This window comes from Vitis riparia, chromosome 19, assembly GCF_004353265.1.
Source record: "Vitis riparia cultivar Riparia Gloire de Montpellier isolate 1030 chromosome 19, EGFV_Vit.rip_1.0, whole genome shotgun sequence".
NCBI lineage: Eukaryota > Viridiplantae > Streptophyta > Magnoliopsida > Vitales > Vitaceae > Vitis > Vitis riparia.
The window spans coordinates 13875185-13898367 of NC_048449.1; the positions used below are offsets into that span (position 1 = coordinate 13875185).

A 23183-nucleotide genomic window follows, 5' to 3' on the forward strand; every position below is an offset into this window, starting at 1 on the left:
AAACAATTAGTAAGGTGTGGTGCAAATTCAATCTTTCAAAAATAGTTTATGTTCTTCATGGTATTAGAGCCGATTAACCTAAAACAATCCAAAGCTTCCATGGCAACCCCATAAAATGTTCTTAGCATTCAGGCTTTTCATCAATGCTCAAGCCCCGTCTCCATTAAACTAAATATGTCCAATCTCCTTTTGTGGCACTCACAAGTTCTTCCTCTTGTGTGAAGCCTTGAATTAGTCCATCATCTCTCTGAAAATAGACACGCATCAAAGGAGATAATGGATACTAAAACAAAGGAGACCCATGATTAGTCAATAGAGACATGGTCTCACAATGATGGTCTACTTACCTCCTAGCTTCTTAGACTCATGGTAGAAGAAGTGATGTTTTTGTTGGATGGAACAAAGACTGCCTATGATGTTTGGAACTCCCTAGAAGAAAAGCTCTTTCCAATGACCAAAGAGAAGGAGGTGTAATTGACCAATAAACTCTGAAGGTTGAAGAAAGGCACAATGAATATCTAAGGGAGTTCAAAGGCATTTGTGATGCATTAGTTGCAGACCTAGACAAAGTTTTTCAACTAGCTCAAGATCTTGGAACTAAATACATGGATTTTTAGGTGGCCATGTAATCAAAGCCACCGTATCCCTCTTACAATCAATTTGTTTTGGATCTACAAAGACATGAACAAATAATTATGACAAGAAATGAAGAGAACAAGGAGTCAATAAACCATGAACAATCCTATCTTACCCAACGAGGAAGATGAAGAAATCGAGGAGGAAGATTTCTTTCTAGAGGTCGTGGCTTCACTCCAACAGGACAATTCAATCACAATGTTACCAATGACCAAAGGAAGAATGTTCATCCCAGCACCAGAAATCCAAGAAATAGCTTCAACAACCAGCTTCCACCATAACAGAAACTCCAAAAATCTGAAGGTACTCTTATTTGGAAAATTTGTAATAAATCTAACCATTCAGCTTTGGATTGTTGGAATAGATTCGACTATTCGTATCAATAAGAAGAGATTCCTCAAGCTTTGGCTTCTATGGCTCTAAATGAAGAAGATAAGGATCCTAATTTTTACATGGACTCGGGAGCAACAACCCATATAACAAATGACCCAGGTAAGATGTCCCACATAATTCCATATAAAGGGCATGATGCAATTTTTGTTGGAAATGGAGAAGCTTTACGAATCTCACATATTGGTGAAGCTAGACTAAAAACTAAACATAGAGATCTAAATCTTAAAAAATTATTGGTTGCTACAGAATTAAGAAAAGTTTGTTATCCATTGGATAACTTATCTCTGATAACCCATGCTCCATAGAATTCTCATCAACTGGTTTTGTCATTAAGGATCAACTTCAACAAGTGCTAGCCAAAGGAATTAAAAAGGGAAGTCTCTATGCATTGGAGGAAAATGTGATTCAAGCCATGATAGTTACTAGGTCTAGCAAGGCATCATCAGAAGTGTGGCATCAATATATGGGGCATCCGCAAACAAAATCTATAAAGCTTCTACAAGATAAGAATTTCATTGAAGTATCTAGTTGGATGAAATCAACAACAGTACGTGTTAGTTATTAGTTAGGAAAAAGCTATAAACTTTCTTTTGGCTTAATAAATCAAATTTCCAGCAATCCTCTTCACAAAATTCATTTAAACTTATGGGGACCTGCACCAACTAATTCAACTCAAGGATATAAGTATTATGTTGTCTTTATTGATGATCATACTCGCTATACATGGCTTTATCCCTTGAGAAGAAAATCATATTTCTTTGAATGTTTTTTGAAGTTTCAAAATTTGGTTGAGAATCAACTTGAAAAACGGATAAAAATCTTCCAAAGTGATGGTGGAGGTGAGTTTCAATCAATTAAATTTCAAAATCATGTAAGCAAGTGTGGAATTTTGCAACCAGTCTCATGCCCAAGAACTCTAAAACAAAATGGGGTTGTAGAGAGAAAACATGGACATATTGTTGAAATGGGTCTAACAATGCTTTTTAATGCCAAACTATCATTGAGTCTATGGGTAGACACATTCCTTACTGTTGTATACCTCATTAACCGGTTGCCTTCCACGGTGTTGAAAATGGAGAGCCCATTCTTTATGCTCTTCAAACAATATCCATAATATAGGAGCTTGAGAATTTTTGGTTGTTAGTGTTTTCCATACCTTACTACTAGAAGAATAAATTCTCACCTAAGACATATCCATGTGTTTTTATTGGATATATCTCTCTACACAAGGGTTATAGATGCTTGCATCCTTCAACTAAAAGAGTTTACATATCTCATCATGTCATCTTCAATGAAAATTGCTTTTTTTATGCTAACTCTCTTGTTAAGAAAAATCATTTATAGATTCCTATAGAAATGGTATCATTCTCAACTTCAGATGCTTTTTGTGAGACTTCAAAAATAGATCACCAAACTAAGTCTTAGAATGAGAACACTACTAACCAATCAAGCAACTCCAAGAAGTGCAACAACTGTCCATGCACTACTGAGCAAAGAAACCAATTTAGCGTTGAAGGAAGAATTTATGCTAGTTGCAATACTAACCAAAATACAAAAGCATCATGTGTTAATCCAATTGGAACTCCTACTACTATTGCTGCTAAAATTTCCACTATTACTGTTAGTACAAATGACCACAATACCGTCAATACTACTAAAACTCCCACTGATGTTGCTCTTGGTGCTAGTGGCCACAATTCCAATATTGCTACTACTACTGGAATACTCTCCCAGATTGAGTCTACTAGTAGCTACAAGCTTGCCAATGTTAATAATTTTCCTAATATCAGTAAGCACCTAGTAGTTGATTTCTCTTTTCCAAAAAAATGGTAGAAAAATGAGCATGTTGGTCCACCTCTGCAAAACAAATCAACCAATCACAGTGTTGATGATGAAGTTCCTGATATTAGCAAGCAAGTTGTTGTTGACATCTTTTCTCCTCAGGTTCAACACACAGATAACAAAGGAACTCATATGATCATCAGAAGTAAACTCAAGAATGATTCTAGTTTAAAGTCTCAAATGGTTACTTTTGCTGCCACGAGAAGTAATATTAGTGAGCCAAAAACATATCGTACAACATTGAAAAAATTCCCCATTGGTTCAAAGTAATGCAAGAGGAAATCGAGGCTTTAATCTAAAATCGAACATGGGATTTGATTCCTAGGCTTCCAATTGCAAATATTGAGGGTTCTAAATGGGTGTTTAAAACAAAGACGAAGGAATATGGAACCATAGATAGATACAAAGCACGATTAGTTGCTCAAGGTTTTTCTCAAATACCGGGTTTGGACTTTGGAGAGACCTTTAGCCCAATTATAAAGCATACTATAATCAGATTGATCCTTTCACTAGCAGTAACCTTGGGGTGGACAATGAGGCAATTGGATGTTAAGAATGCCTTCATACATGGGTTTCTAAAGGAAGAAGTATTCATCGAACAACCTCCAGGATTTATAAATGAAGACCTTCCGAATCATGTCTGCAAATTGAATCGCTCTCTCTATGGCCTTAAGCAAGCTCCAATGGCCTGGTTTAATAGACTATCCCGACATCTTCTTCATCTGGGGTTTTACTGTGGTCAGGTAGACTCGTCTCTATTTATTCTTCACAAAGGTTAGTCTATTGTTTTACTCCTTATCTATGTTGATGATATTATAGTCACAGGCAATGATAACAACTTCATCAGTGACCTCATTAACACCCTGAGTAGTGAATTTTCTCTCAAGGACTTAGGATCTTTACATTATTTTTTGGGATTGGAGGTTAAATATCTTCCTAATGGGTCATTTGTTTCTCAAATAAAGTACACTAGAGATCTCCTAGAGCACACAAAAATGATGGAGTATACTCATACCAACACACCCAAGGCTCTTAAGTCCATTATCATACCTTCTGATGAACAACCTATTGATCCTACACGATATAGGAAACTCGTTGGATCCCTCCAATATTTAACCTTCACAAGGCTTGATATTGTGCATGAAGTAAACAAGGCCTACCAACATTTCCAAGCACCCACTAAAGTTGACTTGCGAGCTATCGAACACATCCTTAGATATTTGAAGGGAAGAATGGAGCATGGAATCAAGGTTTTCAAGTAAAGTTCGCTTCATCTCACTGGTTTTTATGATGTTGATTGGGCAAGATGCACAAACACAAGAAGAAGCTCAATATTTTATTTTTTGGGAGCTAATTGTATCTCATGGTCCTCAAAGCGACAACCTACAGTTTCTAGATCAAGCACCGAGGTCGAATATCGATCCCTTGCATCTAGTGCCACAAAAATAACTTGGCTTACTTTCCTTCTCCATGATATTGGCATTCAACTACGTGAACCTCCTCAATTGCTATGCGATAACCTCAGTGTCCTTCACATGACAATAAATCTCGTCTTCCCTACACATTCCAAGCATATTGAGTTGGACCATCATTTTGTTAGGGAAAAAGTTGCAAGTGGAGTTTTGATTACTCGTTTCCTTCCATCATCCTTACAAGTAGTTGATATATTCACAAAGGCACTCCCTAAGACTTCATTCCAAGTCTTTCGATTCAAGCTAGGAGTGCACAAGTTACCACTCACTAGCTTGCGGGGGGCTGATAAAGGAAACTCCAACTCAGCCAGCATACAATCCATGACAAAGCAGAATCTTTATGTGAGAAGTTGATAGTGCAATCTGGCAAGAAGGAAAACTACTCTCCATATTTGTAATGTGAAAAATCAAGGTTAGAAGGAAATCTTCACTTACCTGTTCGGTATAATATTCCCTTTTTTGTGTAAAGAAAGTATGTATTGTTTTTATTTTTATTTTTTTTAGAAAACAATTAGTAAGGTGTGGTGCAAATTCAACCATTCAAAAATAGTTTATGTTCTTTAGGACCAAATCTATAATTCTAACCAAATGTAGGGAAAAAAATTCACAAATTTATATCAAATTTGAGCCAAAAAAATAATGCATTCAAATGACATTTGAATTTCTTAAATAAGTCTATATTTAAAATTTATATGATGTAAATTGTAGCACCGTAGGCTAGATCATCATAAGGCACAATAAATAGTGCAAAGTCTACATTAAATGTACAAAAATTGGACATAGACAACTATTCCAAAAGGCAATTAGTGCAGGAAACAAAACTCATAACCATCATCAAGAGATACATTGTTTTTTCCCCAACTCCCTTGTTTATGGCCTTCAAAATTTGTGATTTTGAGGCCCTAAACAAGGAATTTAGTCAAAATGAAAAATAGCTTGTGCCATAGGATGGTTGTGAATTTTGGTTTTTGATGTGATTCCCTCCTAAAATGGGTTCCCATTACCAAATTTGCTAATTTAACCTAGATCCCTTACACTTTCCACTATATTTTGTGATATCCCATAGGGCCATGTAATTTAAAGCCTTATAATCTACATTGATTATGCAAATCAAGATGGAAACTTCAACTTTCCAATTGACAAAATGAATCTTCAACTATCTAAATTACAAACAATGCTTACTAATGAATAAACATGATGTTTGAACTTTACCTTAAGCCATTTTAGAAAATCAAAATTAATTCAAAAGCTTCTTGCACTAGTTCAAAGTTGTGCAAGCTCTAGATGATTTTTTTAACCTTATGCTTTTTACTCCCTCTTAATTCTTGTTTCAGTGTTGGATTCTCACAAAACCTAATACATAAGTCAAGAAGAACTATACGTCATTCTTTTAAAGAAGACTTCAATTAATTTCTCAAATATATATTCAATGAATCCTTTGGGATACACAAATCTTAATCTTTATTATTCATAATCATTCGAATGCAATCTTTTTATAACTTAATCAAAGTTGATATAAATTTATGATTTTTTTTCATCAAATATTTGGTTAGAGTTTAAGGTTTGGTCTCTTTTAATCATGAAGTCAACCTTTGTTTAATTTTGTAATTTTTTTAGATGTTTAGGTGATCAAGTAGTACTTTTAGTGTTCTTTTCCTTTAAAATTCTAGTGCATAAATATTAGGGTTAATTTCACTCACACCCTTAAGGTTCGGTATAAATACACCTAATCGCCATAACTTTCAAATTTCATCAATTAGCACCCTATAAATTTATTTTATTTATTTCATTTACTTTTTAGAGGAATTTTAAGTAAAAATATTTTAGGTAGACACCGTTTAACAATTCTCTAAAAAAATATATTTTAAATATGAGATACATTTATAAGAATGATAATTGATGGGTTTTTTTTTGTTTTTTTATAAATGAAACAAATTTATAAGGGTGTTAATTTATGAAATTTGAAACCAATGGTGTTGTTTAGTGTTTTTCCACTAAATTAACCTCAGGGATTGTGAACGAACTTAACCTTAAATATTATTGTGTTTGCTTTCTTCACCATAGAGCACAAACATTTATGAAAATCAAAATATGATTAAATAATCTTTTATTTGTTTCATAAGCCCATGTATTTGAGTTGAGGCCTTTGAATTAAAATATTAAGGTCCAAATTTTGTTTCTATGGTTTTACTTTTCAAATATCTATTATTTTATTTAGGAATAAAAGATTTGAAACACTAATATTTTTAGGTTTTTCCTTAGTGTTTTGGAATTTATTTGATAGGGAAGTTAGTTGTGCTAAAAAACGAAGAAAAAAGGAAAATCATAATTAATTTATAATATTAATTAATTCAAAATCATATTTAGGTCTTTAGCTTCTTGTTGAATAGCCTTACAATTCATCTTCTAGATTTTCATCTATTTCACTTTTAAAATTAATTTTTCTTTTTTAATAGAAATCTTTCAATCATGTACTTAAATGGTTTTTTTTTGGCTCTCCGTCCTTTCCAAATTTTAAATTAATAGAAATAGTATTTTATATTAACAAATACATGCACTATGCTAAAAAAAAATTGGTCTCATGTGATTTTGCTTTTAAGAATTCTCTTATTTCCATTTTTGTAATTAAAAGGGTGTGATTATTTTAAAAAAATGCTATTAATTATTTTTTAGAGATATGAAAAGCTTCATTATTCTTATATTCAACAAGACCATGACCTTTTGGGTGATTTTAAGCAACTAGCAATTGTTAACAATGCATAATTAGAACCCAAATTCTAAGACAAATTGTACATCACATATTGCTCTCTTCCCTTTCTACATATATATTCTCTAAATAGTACATGCACTTATAATTTTTGCTTTATGAAATTAAAGAGGTAAATGGATGAATAGTCAAAAGAATGTATATTATTCATTGGATACATTACAACTCTTAAATATATACATGACTTTCCAAAGGATATATGAACTATACAAGGTATACATACATCACTCCTAAACATAACAATTGATCATTAACTACTCTTGAATTGTAGGAGAAATTGATTCTCTCCTAATAGAAATAATGCATTAGAGATACACAGAAATTTCTAATCAGTCATATTGAGAGGGATTACTCTATGGATCAACACAACTCCAATGTTCGTTGATGGAGGCATCATGAAGGATCATAAATTGATCAAGGTGGATAGCACTTTTAGGACGTGAGTGCCCATTCCCTCCTTCCCAAATTTCCTTGTAGTTTCCTAGCAGAATGACTCTCCAGCTGGGCAGAAGTTGATTTGTCCAATTACAAAACAACCATTTATCAGTTATGTGCAAATTAAGTATAGAAAAATCATGCATTGATCCTTATCATAATGTCATAATTTTGCTTCGAAAAACTAAGCCAAACATTTGATCCATGACTAGGATGAAATTGGACTGACCATGATTCAAATTGATGTCCATTACGCTTCTGAGATCTTGCTTCCTTATTTGCCCTGGCCAATTATTCTTGGCCAAGAAAAAGAACAAAAAGGTCTCAACACTAGAATTCATATATAAATCAACACATACCCATATTTATCATTTTTGGAAATTCACATAAGATTTTACATGTAGAGAACCAACCAAGAAAAGAGAGAGAGAAAAAGAGAGGAAAAGAAGATTGCTTGATTTTGATCAGATGGAAAATATTATCCAACAAAGCAGTGTACTGTAGAGATGTTTCTAGTTTGACAAATGTTTTCTATGCCATGCTATTATTTCAAATCTAGAAGCAGGTTGCTAGTGTTTCAATGCTTAGATCAGTAAAATCATGAAACAAGCATGTATAAAGATCAAAAACAATTTCATATAGAGGAAAAACTTGTGATGGAGAGAAAGAGAGACGTGCCTTATGAGCAACCAGCAACACACTCACAGGAGATCTTTAAGTTCTGCTTCAGTAAATATCCGTTCATTCTCATTTGTGCCTGCATCAACCACTGTAACAAAGAGCAATTAAAAACAATAGAAATATACAATCTTCCAATTTCGCTATAAAGAAAATCATCTATAACCCATTGTAGGGTTCACTTGGTGAGAAATAAAAAGGAAGAAGAAGAGGCAGTCCTCAAAAACAAATTTTGTACTAAACTCATCCATGACGTCCGTAAGTACATGTATCGTTACAGAATATGTAGAAAGGGAAGAGCAGCATTTACTAAAATAAAATATTACTGCTATTGATTTAAAATTTGAAAAGGGTAAACAACCCAAAGACATTTAACATGATCGAAAGATTTCTATTCAAAAAGAAAACAAATTTTAAAAGTGAAATAGGTAAAAATTTAAACGATGAATTATAACCCTCTTCAAAAAGGATATTTGAGAAGAAATAACAATTCAAAAAAAAAATAGATAAATGAAAGTTGCTTTTACCCTTGCTAAATCATTGATTTGATCAATATTATCTTGAATTCTTTCATACTCTCCTTCATCATCACAATTACTTTTACCTTTATTTCACCTTCACCTTCACCTTTACAGAGAAGCATCTTCGAGTGACTCATGGCAACAAGATATAAGGTCCATTATATATTATCTCACAGAGTCTTAACATCGTTAAAGTTTAATGTTTTATGGGAAAAAAAATCACATTCCTATCTATTCCAATCTAATAAAACCATGTTTGGATTATTATATTAAAAAATTTTCACAATGATTTGTCATTTTCCATATTTGGATTCGTATATTTAGAAAACGTTAATTATGATAAATCCATAAAAGATAATTTTTGGCAACTTTTTTCCTATTCATAATGATAGCTCAAACATTTAAGAAAAATTAAGGCTGTATTTGGTTCCCTGAAAGTATTAGGGAAAGAAAAAAGTGGAAAATGATTTTTTTCATATTTAGTTTTATGATTAAAAAAAAAATGCATAGAAAGTCAATTATTGGATTATGCACACCAAATTTTGGGAAGGTTGCATGTAGTAGATAGTAGGTCATGAACTTGAAAATTAAATTCAATTTAATCAATTTTCATCTCAATATAATTCCATAATGTATTGGAGTGCAGTTGATTCTTGAGAAAATAAAGGCTAATCTTAATATGGAAAGCACCCAAGAGGGGGAGTGACTTAGGTTTTTAAAAAAAATTTTCAAATACAACAAATTCAAGCAAAGGAAACACAATATATAAAAAGATAAGGTTAGAGAAAGTAAACTCAGATTTTATAGTGGTTTGACACCCCTTGCCTACGTCTACTCTCTTTAAACTACTAACCGAGTGAGGGTTCCACTATACTTGAAGTTTCAACCAAGCTTCTAACACCTTTACACTTAGATTTCGACTCCAATGGGCTCTTACACAATCCCTTCAAGTCTTTGCTCACTTGAAGCTTTTAACACTCAAATAACAAGTTTAAATCTCTTAACCTAGCTCAATAAGGGCTCAAATACAACTTAAATGCTAGAAAGAATCATAAGGGTGCACTAAGGAATATGCAAGTGGAGGTTTAATGCACCAAGGAAAGAATGAGAGCTTTTGAGTCAAGAACAAGTAGGTAAACAAATAAATGCAGGTGTTCTCTTGCTTATAAATGAATTGGAGCTCTCAATTTATAGGTTTTTAACCTCGAAAACCAAAATGCCAAAAAGCAACCTTGATCGGTTGAGCTGGAGGTCGATCGATTGACTAGTCGTTGGGCAATAAATGCATGTCAGGTGATCATTAGGCCTCGATCGGTCCTTGATCGGGAAGGCATAGCCCTTGATCGAGAATGCAAGGCTATTGGAAGAGAGAGAAGATGTTTTGCATCTCTCGACCGAACATCGATTAAGAAGGTATAACCAGTCGACTAATACCTTAATCGATCAATGGTACCCTAACCGATTGAGTCGGTTTGCCAATGCCTCGATCGATTCACCATTTTTTGCCTAAAAACCTATATATTTATTATTATTATTATTATTTTGACTTCTAACACTTAGACAAGGTCTTTAGTTAAATTAATATGTTAATTTTGAAATGATTTGCCTAAAGTTCATTTGATGAAACTCAAGTTTTGATGGAAATGTAACTTTAATGCATAAATCGAGTTTTTAAAGATGCATCAAAAGATATGAAATCCCTAAGTGCACCCATGCATTCATCTTACGTATGTTTCCTATGATTAAAGGGTTTTCCAATTGTCTTGATTTTGCATCAATTAGGTCCTTTGATGAATTCCAAACTAACACTTGAAATTCTTTTTAATTCAAAATGATTAGCAACTTAACCATAGTTTGTTATCATCAAAACGCGATTAAGAGAATTCATGGGCTAACAATTCTCGTTAATGGAGTGTTTAAGTAACTTCAAAACTAGGTTTTGAGAAAGTCAATATTTTTCTATTGATCATAGTGGTTCTTGCTTGAGCTCATGGTCTTTGTTGAAACAAAGATTTGAGGAAAATTGGAAATTTAATCACATATGTGCATAAGGGCAATTGCTAAAAGTGTAAGGTTGTATAAGAACTTATGATTATTTATTTTGAGGTTTTATATAGAATCATTCATTTATGTGTATAAGGGTATTTTGGCCAAAAAAAAAAAAAGTAAGGTTGCACATAATTAATGAATAATTATTTTGGTTTTTTCCCTAGATTGGACTAATTAATTAACTGGAGCCCAATAGGGCTAATTAATTAATTAGGATCCAATGAGTTATATTAAGTGACCTAAGCCAAAGTTGGGCCAAAGTCACTTAAACCCATAAGAGAGGGTATATAAAACCCCTTAGGGTTTTCGAATTAGTTAACTTATTCATTCCATTCTTTCAAAGAGAGCTCTAACCTCCATCTCTCTCCCTCTTAAGTATGTAGCTGCTTTAAACATGTGCCAAGGATCAAAGACAAAGCCATTGGGTGGAAGGTCTGTAGGCTTTTGAGATCCTTATATCAATTGGAATAGGATTTGGGAACATCTAGATTCAAAGGTATGATTTTTAACACCTAAATCTAATTTTTATTACTTTTGTTGTGTTTAGATATAGTAGCTAACTCAAAGAACTAGAGAGCATGCACCCTATGATCTTGGTGTTTCCTATTAAAGTTAGTTTAGCAAAACATAACTTTAGCTAGTTGTGACGCACTTCCAAGCTGCAACCATGTGTCATATAAAAGCTAACTAATCTAAGTGTCCTAACCAATTCCTCAAGTTGAACATTTACCTTGTGAAGAGTACAAGTGACTACTACAACCACCATCTAAAGGGAGAATACCAAATAAATTTTCAACCACTTAAATTAAGAATTAAAGTTGTTGACTCAATTGCCCTTTCCTAGTGACATTTTGCCACATCGGAGTGCATCTCATAGCAATAGATTAATTCAGATTTGTCCTCTAATCACTTCACTAATAAAATTAAAATTTAGCTAAAATTTTTATGAAACATCTCTCTTTTTCAGACATCATAATTCAACATGTCGTTTCTTATACCTTTAATCTCTTCCTATAATTGAGCAAAAATCAGGACATTATAATTAAAAACAAGGCCATTACGATTATTTATGTAGGAATAAAATTTACTCATTCGTTGATTTTTATGCATCAACAAATAACGAATCTTTAATTGACATGTATTAAATGACTAAATAAAAATCCACATTATAATAGTTGTGGCAAATAAAAAGATGTCGAGAGCATAACCCTTGTGATACATAAAATCCTTCTAAGTGTACTATACATCTTTGAATAAAATAAAGGCATGGGGGCTACACAAAGAATAAACTGTATTCTAATGAAATAAAACTAAATTAATTAATTTTTATGATTAAGAAATAATATCCACATATTTAATTAATCCACATTTTTTTGCAATTAAGGTAATAATCGTAGTAACAATAATTATCTATAAAAAAAAAGGGATAATTCAAAGGGAATTTCTCAAATTTTATGTCTCTTTGACTTTCAAAGAAGAATGTCTCAAATTTTATATCTCTTTAGCTTTCAAAGAATACTTGCATAGTTTGATATGTAAGAAAAATTGTAGATATCTAACTTTAAATTTTGAAGGTATTTTGGTAAAAAAATGTAAGGTTGCACTTAATTTATGATTAATTATTTTGGTTTTTCTTCCTAGATTGGACTAATTAATTAATTAGAATCCAATAAGACTAATTAATTAATTAGGATCCAATGAGTTATATTAAGTGACCTAAGCCAAAGTTGGGTCAAAGTTACTTAAACCCATAAGAGAGGGTATATAAAACCCCTTAGGATTTTCGAATTAGTGAACTTATTCATTCCATTCTTTCAAAGAGAGCCCTAACCTCCATCCCTCTCCCTCTTAAGTGTGTAGCTACTTTAAACATGTGTCAAGGATCAAAGACAAAGCCATTGGGTAGAAGGTCGGTAGGTTTTTGAGATCCTTACATCAATTAGAATAGGATTTGGAAACATCTAGATTCAAAGATATGGTTTTTAACACCTAAATCTAATTTTTATTGCTTTTGTTACGTTTAGATATAGTAGCTAGCTCAAAGAACATGCACCCTATGATCCCGGTGTTTCTAACAAAAAGTAGTTTAGCTAGCGGTGACTCACTTCCAAGTTGCAACAAGCTGAAACCATGTGTCATATAAAAAAGCTAACTAATCTAAGTTTCCTAACGAAATTCCTCAAGTTAAACATTTACATGCGACAGTGAAAAGTGCAAGTGACTACTACAACCACCATCTAATGGGAGAATACCAAATAAATTTATGAGCCGCTTAAATTAAGCAAATTGTTGACTCAATTGCCCTTTCCTAGTGAAACTTTGCTACTTGTATGCCACATCGGAGTGCTTCTCATAACTATACATTAATTCAGACTCGTCCCCTCTAATCACTTCACCAATAACATTAAAATTTAGCTAAATTTTTTATGAAACATCTCTCTTTTTCAGACTTAATAATTCAGCATACTATTTCTTATACCTTTAATCTCTTCCTATAATTATGCTAAAATTAGGGAAATTATAATAAAAAACAAGGCCACTACGGTTATTTATGGAGGAATAAATTTACTCATTCAGTGATTTTTAAGCCTCAACAAATAACCAATCTTTAATTGACACATGTTAAATGACTAAATAAAAATCCACATCTATAACAAAAGTTATAATAGTTATGGAAAATAAAAAGATGTTGAGAGCATAACCCTTGTGATATGTAAAATCCTTGTAAGTGTAATATACATCTTCGAATAAAATGAAGGCATGTGGGCTACACAAAAGAGAAACTGTATTATAATGAAATAAAAATAAATTAATTAATTTTTATTATTAAGAAATAAAATTTATCCCTTTCTTTTATATACAATTAAGATAATAATCTTTGTAACAATAATTATTGATAAAAAATTAAGGGATAATGCAAAGGGAATTTCTCAAATTTTATGCCTCTTTGACTTTCAAAGAAGAATGTCTCAAATTTTATACCTCTTTGGCTTCCAAAGAATACTTTCACAGTTTGATATGTGAGAAAAATTGTAGATATCTAAATTTAAATTTTGAAAGATTTGAAAAACAAATTTAAAAGTTTTAAAAAGGAATTTCTTAAATTTTATGCCTCTTTCACTTTCAAAGAAGAATTTCTCAAATTTTATGCATATTTGGCTTTCAAAGAATACTTTTAGACTTTATTACATGAGAAAATTAGAGTGTATTTGAAAGTATTTATATTTAAAGTGTTTTTTCTAAAAGTGTTTTTAGAAGAATCACCTATAAAACACTATAAGTGACTAGTCAACACTACAAGTAATTTTTCAACACAACAAAATTGTTTCATAACTTTTTTCAAACATCTTATTATTATTGTTGTTGTTGTTGTTGTTGTTGTTATTGTCAAAAACACTTTTTAGGTTAGAAGTGTTTCTCAAAAACACAATTAAACAGACTATTAGTTATAGATATCTAACTTTAAATTTTCAAAGATTTGAAAAACAAAAAGTTCAAAGAATAAAATTTAAAATTTTGGAAAAACCAAGTTCGAAGTGTCATCAATTTGAGATCAAGTTCTTGTCAAGCAAAGGACTAAGTCCTAGATCAAGGCTTGGGTCCAAAGGTAACATAAGCTCAAACTTATGGGCCTAAGTCCAAGCCTAAGTGGGTGTTTAATAAAACTTAATATTTGTTACTTAATGATTTAAGTTGACTTTTAAGTTAAATTATTTTTAAGTTCTGAACTTAAAACTTATTATTTAATTTTTATTTTTAAGTATTAAGGTTGTTTGATAAAATTAACTTAAAATTTATTTTAAGTTATTGAATTAACATATTTTCCCCATTAGTTTTAATTAATATTTTTATTAAAAATTTAACTAATATTTATTTTTATTAATTTTAAGTAATAAATGTGTTTATTAAATATTCATACTTAAAGTATTTTAGATTTATATGATAACTTTAAAATATTTACTAGAAAAAATGAGTCATGAATTTAGAGTTATAGTTGTTAAATATATTTTCACTAGATATAAACAAAAAAATTTGGGATTAAGAATAAGTTAACTATTTTAACTTAATACTTAAAATCATTTGTAGCTTTAAATTGCGATATTAAATTGTATTTAACAAACATGTTTAATCTATTTAATAACTTAAATTAAGTTATTAAATCACTTTAAAGTATTAAGTTAATTTACCAAACACTCATCACTAAAATAAGACTCCAATCAAATATATATATATATATATATATATATATATATATAAATTGTCACTTATATTTGATTACTATATATACAATAAAAATTCAATTTATTTATAATCTTGAGAAATTTATGCATAGATTAAATTAAATTTCTTTTTTTTTTTTTCTTTTTTTGTTTCTCGTGAATAATTAAAAGAAAAAAAAAAGTAAAATAGCACTTTTTTAAAAATAAATAAATAAACACTCCAATATTTTTCCTATCACTTCAATAGATCCTCAATATAACTTAATCATATTGTCTATTGTCTACTCTATTCGACCCTTTTGGGATCCTATGTGACGTCGGACAATTACATGTGTTAGGTTTTCAATGGGCAATCAACTATTTTATAATGGCAATAGACATTTGTCTTAATTGACGACAAAGCCTTGCACTTGGGATTTTTTTCCAAGGGATCCTTCTTAGAATCCAATGATTTTTAAACCATTAACTTTTAAAATAAGGATAACCCAGTCCATGACAATTGGATATGGACTACTTGGATGTCTATTTTTTCCTAATTTCCACATGCAAACTGACAAATAGAATGTGAACAAAATAAGGACAGCATGGTAATAATGATTGAAGAATAACAAATTTAGTATTCGATGAATATATTTTCTTTTTAAATATATATATATATATATATATATATATATATATATAATAATAATAATTTCTATGTAAAATATAATAATTTTTTTATAAAAAAGTTTAAATTGAAAATGTAATGATTTTTAAAAATTAATTTAATCTACTTAATAAATTAAATTAAATTATTATGTCACCTTAAGGCATTAAGTTAAATTACCAAACACCCTATAAGACCAAAATAAGACTCTAAATAAATATATATGTATATATATAGCGAGAGAGATTATCATTTATACTTGATTATTATATATACAATAAAAAATCAATTTATTTATAATTTTGAGAAATTTATGCATAGATTAAAGTGATATTTGGTAAAATTTGATACTTATTACTTAATCATTTGAGTTGACTTTAACTTAAATTATACTTAAATTATTAACTTAAAACTTATTACTTAATTTTTACTTTAAGTATGAAGGTTGTTTGATAAAATTAATTTAAAACTTATTCTAAATTATAAAATTGACATATTTGTACTCATAAATTATAACTAAGGCAAAAAAGATTGAATAGTAGCAAATGTTGTAGAGTAGCAAAATAGATGATCAAGGTAATTAGGATAAATAAGAGTAAAAATGTAAAATAAATATATGAACTTAATTATTTTTATTTATTACTTAAAGTTGTTTTTTACTTTATATCACACCATTAAATTATTTTACTAATAAATAAGAGCAAAAAAGCAAAATAAAGATATGAACTTAAGAATAAATTAATTATTTTTATTTATTATCTAAAGTTGTTTTTTACTTTATGTTACACTATTAAATTATTTTTCTAAATATAATTAATGTACTTAATGAATTAAATTAAGTTATTAAGTTATTTTAAGTTATTAAATTGATTTATGACACACACTAAATAAAAAAAAACTTAAATTTATTTATTTATTTTTTTGTTGTCTCTCATGAATAATTAAAAGAAAAAAAAGTAAAATATCACATTTTCCAAAATAAAGAAATAAACAAACACTCCAATATTTTTCTTTTCACTTTAATAGGCCCTCAATATATCTTAATCATATTGTCTATTGTCTACTCTCTTCAACCCTTTTGGGATACTATGTGATGTCGGACAATTACATGTGTTGGGTTTTCACCGGGCAATCAACTATTTTATAATGGCAATAGACCTCTGACTTGATTGAGGACAAAGCCTTGCACTTGGGATCTTCTCCAAGGGATCCTTCTAAGAATCCAATGATTTCTAAACCATTAACTTTTATTATAAGGATAACCCAGTCCATGACAATGGGATATGGACTACTTGGATGTCTATTTTTTCCTAATTTCCACATGCAAACTGACAAATAGAATGTGAACAAAATAAGGACAGCATGGTAATAATGATTGAAGAATAACATATAAAGCATTCCATGGAATATATTTTCTTTTTTAAAATAAGCAAAAATAAAATATAGTAATTTCTATGGAAAATATAATATATATATATATATACAAAAAAGTCATTTTTTTTTTATTTTTTAAAAATAAAAAATAGAAAATATATTTAAAGAAAGCTTTGATTTATAAATTATTATAAAAGCCTCATGTTTTAAATAATAAGATATTAGTGGGAATGAATCATTGGTCATTCCAAAGTATATATGGATTGTTATTGATGGTTATTCTTCTTGGAAGATATCATCCATACTGCCAAATTTTGCAATGGCATAAATGACAAATACAAGAATGATGAATAAAAACATGTTATATATATATATATATATATATATATATATATATATATATATATATATATATATATATTATCACAATTTTGTTTTGTCATTGCCATCATTTTTATGGCGGTGGTAAAAACTAAGGAATTTGTCCCGACTTTAAAAAACATGATTACATGATTTTAATGTGAGGGACTAGACTGATTAACTTAAAGTGCTTTTGAAATTGATTCTATAAAATATTACTAACATTTTAAACATTTGAATGATAAAAATTTGTAAATATTAAAAATGTTAGAAACATTTCTTAAAATCACTATTAAACGGACTCTTAATATGATTTTAGTAGTGATTATAATATTTTTAATATTTGAAAGATAAAAAATTTTAAGTGTTAAAAAAAGTAAAAATACTTTTTGAAATCACTATTAAATACATGCTTAGAGTCTATTTGACAATAATTAAGGGAAGCTTTTTTATTTTAAAAAGTGTTTTTGAAAAAAAATTAATCATATATTTGATAGTAATTTTGAGAATTGTTTTTAGTTTTCCTAATACTTAGAAATTTTTATTTTTTAAGTATTAGAAATATTAGAAATACCTCATGAAATCAATATTAAACGCACTCTAAGAGTGTTTGTAAGTGATTTTAGAAACTGTTTTTAGTATTTTTAAAACTTGAATAATAAAATTTTTTAAGTACTAGAAAAATTAAAAGTACTTTATAAAATTACTACCAAACGGGTTATAAGTGTTTAACAAAATTTATGAAATACTTTTAAAAATTAAAAAAATATTTTATGATATTAAAAAATCACTTATAATATTTTTTGAGAAAATACTTATATTAAAAATACTTGCAATGGTTTAAAGGTCCGCTTCAAAAGAGCACTTGCGGCATCATGTAATAAGCAATGACGTAAGCAAAGATGGTGATACAATGAAAATTTTTATACACAATGTACAGGCTTGGAAATGAGAACACGTGTCCTATCGTGAGGCAATAAGAAAGTGTTGTATATTTGCCGGCCATTGCTCGCCAACGAGTAAGATAAGAAGTGATGGGCCTATTACTATAAATTGATTCTCTCAACTATGAAGTAATTTAGAGGTCGCTCCTTGAAGTCTCTTCCAAAGTGGAAATGAAGCTTAGCTCAGTTGCAATCTCCTTTGTTTTTATTACTATCTTGATATATGCATGGAGGTTATTGAATTGGGTGTGGTTTAGACCAAAGAAGCTAGAGAGATGCCTTAGGCAGCAAGGTCTGACTGGGAATTCCTACAGGTTGTTGCATGGGGACTTTAGAGAGATGTCGAGAATGATTAACGAAGCAAATTCCAGACCCATCAGCTTCTCTGATGATATTGTGCAGCGAGTTCTACCATTTCACAATCATTCCATCCAGAAATATGGTATGAAAATGAGCTACTCTTTATCATTGCACTAAAATATATTTATTTGTGGAATTTTCCCCAAAAGATTGTTGGTTTTCTGGTCTTTTTTTTATTAGTTATTTTTCCTGTCTTTTTTTTTCTTCCCTAAGAAGTTATAGTCCAGTAGAATTTCAATGGTACTTTCAAATTTCCCTTTTCTATATTGGAGTGCAATTTTTAAGATTTGTTTGATTAAGAAGAATAAAATAATCCAAATTTGTAAAATTATCCTAATGATAAAAAAAGGACTCATTTTTTGATAAAAAAAAATTACTTACTGCTTTTCTTTTCAACCTAAAAAATGACTTCTTTTTTTTTTTTTTATAAAAATATTCTTACTGTTTTTCTTATAAAAATAACTTTTTTAAAAAAAAATTAAATAAAAATATCAAAATATTAAGAGATGCTTATATAAAAAATGAACTAATTTTTAAGTTGAAATTCGAGCGGTGTTAGATTTACAAATTTAACACCATTTCATCCTTTTCAATTGTGTAATCCAATTGTTTTATAAGCTATATGTAGGTATATATGTTGGTCTGAGATAAAATCATATATTTTATTCTATTTTAATTCATTAGAGTACAGGTGTGTATATAAACAAAAAGAAAAGGCTATACATGGACTACATGGATTACGACTACAATTGCTAACCTATAATTGACCTTATAAATGAGGGATTGTAGTGACTGATTGCAGTGACTGATTTTTCTCCTTTAATGGTTCAGAGAACAGCTCACGCCAACACTCCCCCTCAAGTTGGTATGTAAATATCAATAAGTCCCAACTTGTCTAGTGAGTGATGGAATGTTTTACTACTCACAGCTTTTGTAAGAATATCGGCCAGTTGGTCTTTAGATTTCATAAAAGGGAATCGGATAATCTTTGCATCAAGATTTTGATTTTCTATACCCTAGAAAAATGTGTTTTCATACGGTAAAAAAAAAATTACAAAATAGGAACTCAAATTTATAAAATACAAATTTCAAATAACTATTTAAAAATAATTACCATTTTATGAAATTTTTTTATCAAATGTGCTACCTTTCATCATCCTTAGTACTATGTTTGATAGGTATAGAGGATTTCTATTTTATAATCATTTTTGCATGAGTGTGTAAAAACTCATTTTTTCGAATATACTTATTGTTTTTCTTATAAAAATAACATTTTTTTTTTTTAAATGTACAAATAAATTATCAAAATATTAAGAGATGTTTATATTAAAAATGAACTAATTTTTAAGTTGAAATATGAGAGGTGTTAGATTTACAAATTTAGGATTATTTTATCCCTTTTAATTGTGTAATTCAATTTTTTTATAAGCTATATGTAGGTATATATTCAACTTTGATAAAGAACCTTATTTACTTTGTAAGTTGTTTAATCATTGGGAAATGTGAATAGTCTTTAAATTTTTATGCTAATTGTTTCTCATCTTTTCAAATTTTGCATGAACTTCTGACTCTTGATAATTAATCACATCAGTATAATTTTCTTTAGATATTTGAGCTTCTTCAATCAGAGAGCCTTGCATTTGCCTCCTTGAGTATTCAGGTCCTTTAGATCCTTTCTGACATTTATCCAACAATGGGCATTAAAAATGCAGGTAAAAATAGTTTTACATGGTTCGGCCCAAAACCAGTGGTAAACATTATGGAGCCTGAGCTGATAAGGGATGTTCTCTTAAAGCACAATGCCTTCCAAAAAGTACCGCCACACCCTCTCGGCAAGCTGCTGGCTACTGGTGTTGTTGCATTGGAAGGTGAACAATGGACTAAACGTAGAAAGATCATAAACCCAGCTTTCCATCTAGAGAAGTTGAAGGTAGTTTTAAACTTTTGAGGCACTATTTTTTTGGTTATGCAGCCAGACCCCAACTTGTTGCCTGGTTTCTCTGCATAGCCCTCTTCTTATAGGAAAGAAAATAAACTTCTGAATGTTCCATAATTTAGTAGACATATTCACAATTTTACTGCCTCTTGTAATCTTTTTTCTTATGCATGATGAATTTTTTCTAAATTTATTATTTGTGTTTGAATTTGTATAGCACATGGTATCGGCATTCCAATTGAGTTGTAGTGATATGGTCAATAAATGGGAGAAGAAGCTCTCCCTGGACGGCTCATGTGAATTGGACGCTTGGCCCTATCTTGAAAATTTGGCGGGAGATGTGATTTCTAGAACTGCATTTGGTAGTAGCTATGAGGAAGGAAGAAGGATATTCCAACTTCAGAGGGAGCAAGCACATCTTGCAATCCAGGTTACTCGGTCACTCTATGTTCCAGGATGGAGGTAGGCATAAAATATTTCAAGGGAATAATCTGAACCTCAGTACTAATACCCAAATGCTATAACTTTCACAGTATCATCATCAACAACAAAAATAATAAAAATAAAAATAAAAAAGAAGAAGAAGGAGGGTTTGATCCAGCATGGGACAAAAGCAAGAATAAAATTAATAACTGTTATAGCATTTAAGAACTGTATGATGTTTCATTTATTTTGTTAATATGGTTCTCAACTAATTTTTGTTTTCCTTTAAGTAGTATGTCTTCCAATTTTAAGAGCTTTCTTTTTGTACAAATTAAAGAATGTAGCTGTGTCTTCAAAACAAAAATCAAGTTCAAGTATCCCCTTTTCTTTTATTGGCAGAACATCTTAGCAAGATGCATGGTGAAATACTACTATAAAATATATGTAGACTCAATGAAGTCATGGATGAAAATGCATTAGTTGTTTCCTGTATTTCATTGATCTTCATTTACTTGGATTACTTCCAAGCAGGTTTTTCCCAACAAAGACAAACAGGAGAATGAGGCAAATTAGCAATGAAGTCAATGCATTGTTGAAGGGTATCATTGAGAAAAGAGAGAAGGCAATGAAAGTTGGCGAAACTGCTAATGATGATTTATTAGGTCTACTAATGGAATCCAACTACAGAGATATGCAAGAAAATGATGAGAGGAAGAATGTTGGAATGAGCATTAAAGATGTCATTGAGGAGTGTAAGCTATTCTACCTTGCTGGCCAAGAGACAACCTCTGTTTTACTTCTGTGGACAATGGTTCTATTAAGCAAGCATTCAAACTGGCAAGCTCGAGCAAGGGAAGAGGTTTTACGGGTTTTTGGTAATAAAAAACCAGATGGCGATGGCTTAAATCACCTCAAAATTGTGAGTATCAATCCAATATATATTCAATTTAGTAACTCTTCTTGAAAATAATATATTACTCTTTTTTTCTTTTTTCTTTTTTTTTTTCAATCTTGAGGCAAAATATGTTTTGTTTCTGTATCCTTTTTGCTTTAATTGAAAACTATATGCAGATACTTGGTATCCCCAATGGAATTTTTCTTTCCTTATCTACGTGCACAATGCATCAGCACTGGCCAATTGACTTTACTGAAGAAGGGGCGGACTATTCTTTTCATTGCGTGAATTTTTTATTTGCTTGTTAGGTTGTTTTGAGTGTGGTGAAAACTTTATGCAAATACTTAGTATCAATCATTTAGAATACTTTATGATAATCTTGATATTTCCTTTTGCCAAGCGTGTTTTCTTGAAATTGGAACTCTAGGCTATAATAAATTTTCCGGGGGTTCTTAGTTTGTATTCACCAGTTACTGTATGGTCCTATATGTACATGCAAAAATATATGTACATGAAATTCGAAAAGTTCTTTCATGGTTTGATGTATGCTTCTTAGTAATCATTTAGTGTATTTCAGTAATGAATTCTCATGATAAAAATATTTTCTATATTGCAGGTTACTATGATTTTTCATGAGGTCCTTAGGTTATATCCACCAGTGTCCATGCTTCTTCGAACTGTTTTTGCCGACAGCCAAGTGGGAGGATTGTATTTACCAGATGGAGTGCTGATCGCTTTGCCAACCCTCCTAATTCACCACGATCATGAAATTTGGGGAGAGGATGCAAAGGAATTCAACCCGGGGAGATTTTCAGAAGGAGTTTCAAAGGCAGCAAAGAGCCAAGTTTCTTTTTTTCCATTTGGTTATGGTCCTCGGATATGCGTCGGACAAAATTTTGCAATGATGGAAGCAAAAATGGCTTTGGCAATGATCTTACAACGTTTCTCATTTGAACTTTCTCCATCCTATGCTCATGCACCTATTAGTCTTCTAACTACGCAACCCCAGTATGGTGCACACCTGATTTTACATGGACTTTAGCATCAGAGTTCTTGTTATCAGTGAGAGTTAGCAAGACCTTTAAACCTAGATAGTGTTGAATTTAAAATGCCCACACTTCCTTTCACTTGAAATGAGTGCACTTTAAAGCCATTATATTAATAAAATTCTCTTCTGTATGTTTGTAAGAGATCATATATAAAAATGATCACTTTACAGGAGATGTATTTTT

General features: G+C 30.3%; 2 protein-coding genes across 2 annotated transcripts in view; both read left to right on the top strand.

Annotated features, from left to right (window-relative positions):
* LOC117908565 (cytochrome P450 CYP72A219-like) overlaps positions 1 to 23183 on the top strand; it is a 67067-nt gene that overhangs the window by 32145 nt on the left and 11739 nt on the right. The gene's annotated exons all lie outside the window — the stretch shown is intronic.
* On the top strand, positions 733 to 23099 carry LOC117909009 (cytochrome P450 CYP72A219-like). Its single transcript, XM_034822910.1, has 6 exons — positions 733 to 939; positions 18476 to 18779; positions 20410 to 20627; positions 20851 to 21095; positions 21588 to 21975; positions 22568 to 23099. Exons 1-6 carry the CDS (start codon positions 733 to 735, stop codon positions 22991 to 22993), a joined length of 1788 nt encoding a protein of 595 aa, XP_034678801.1. The 3' UTR covers positions 22994 to 23099.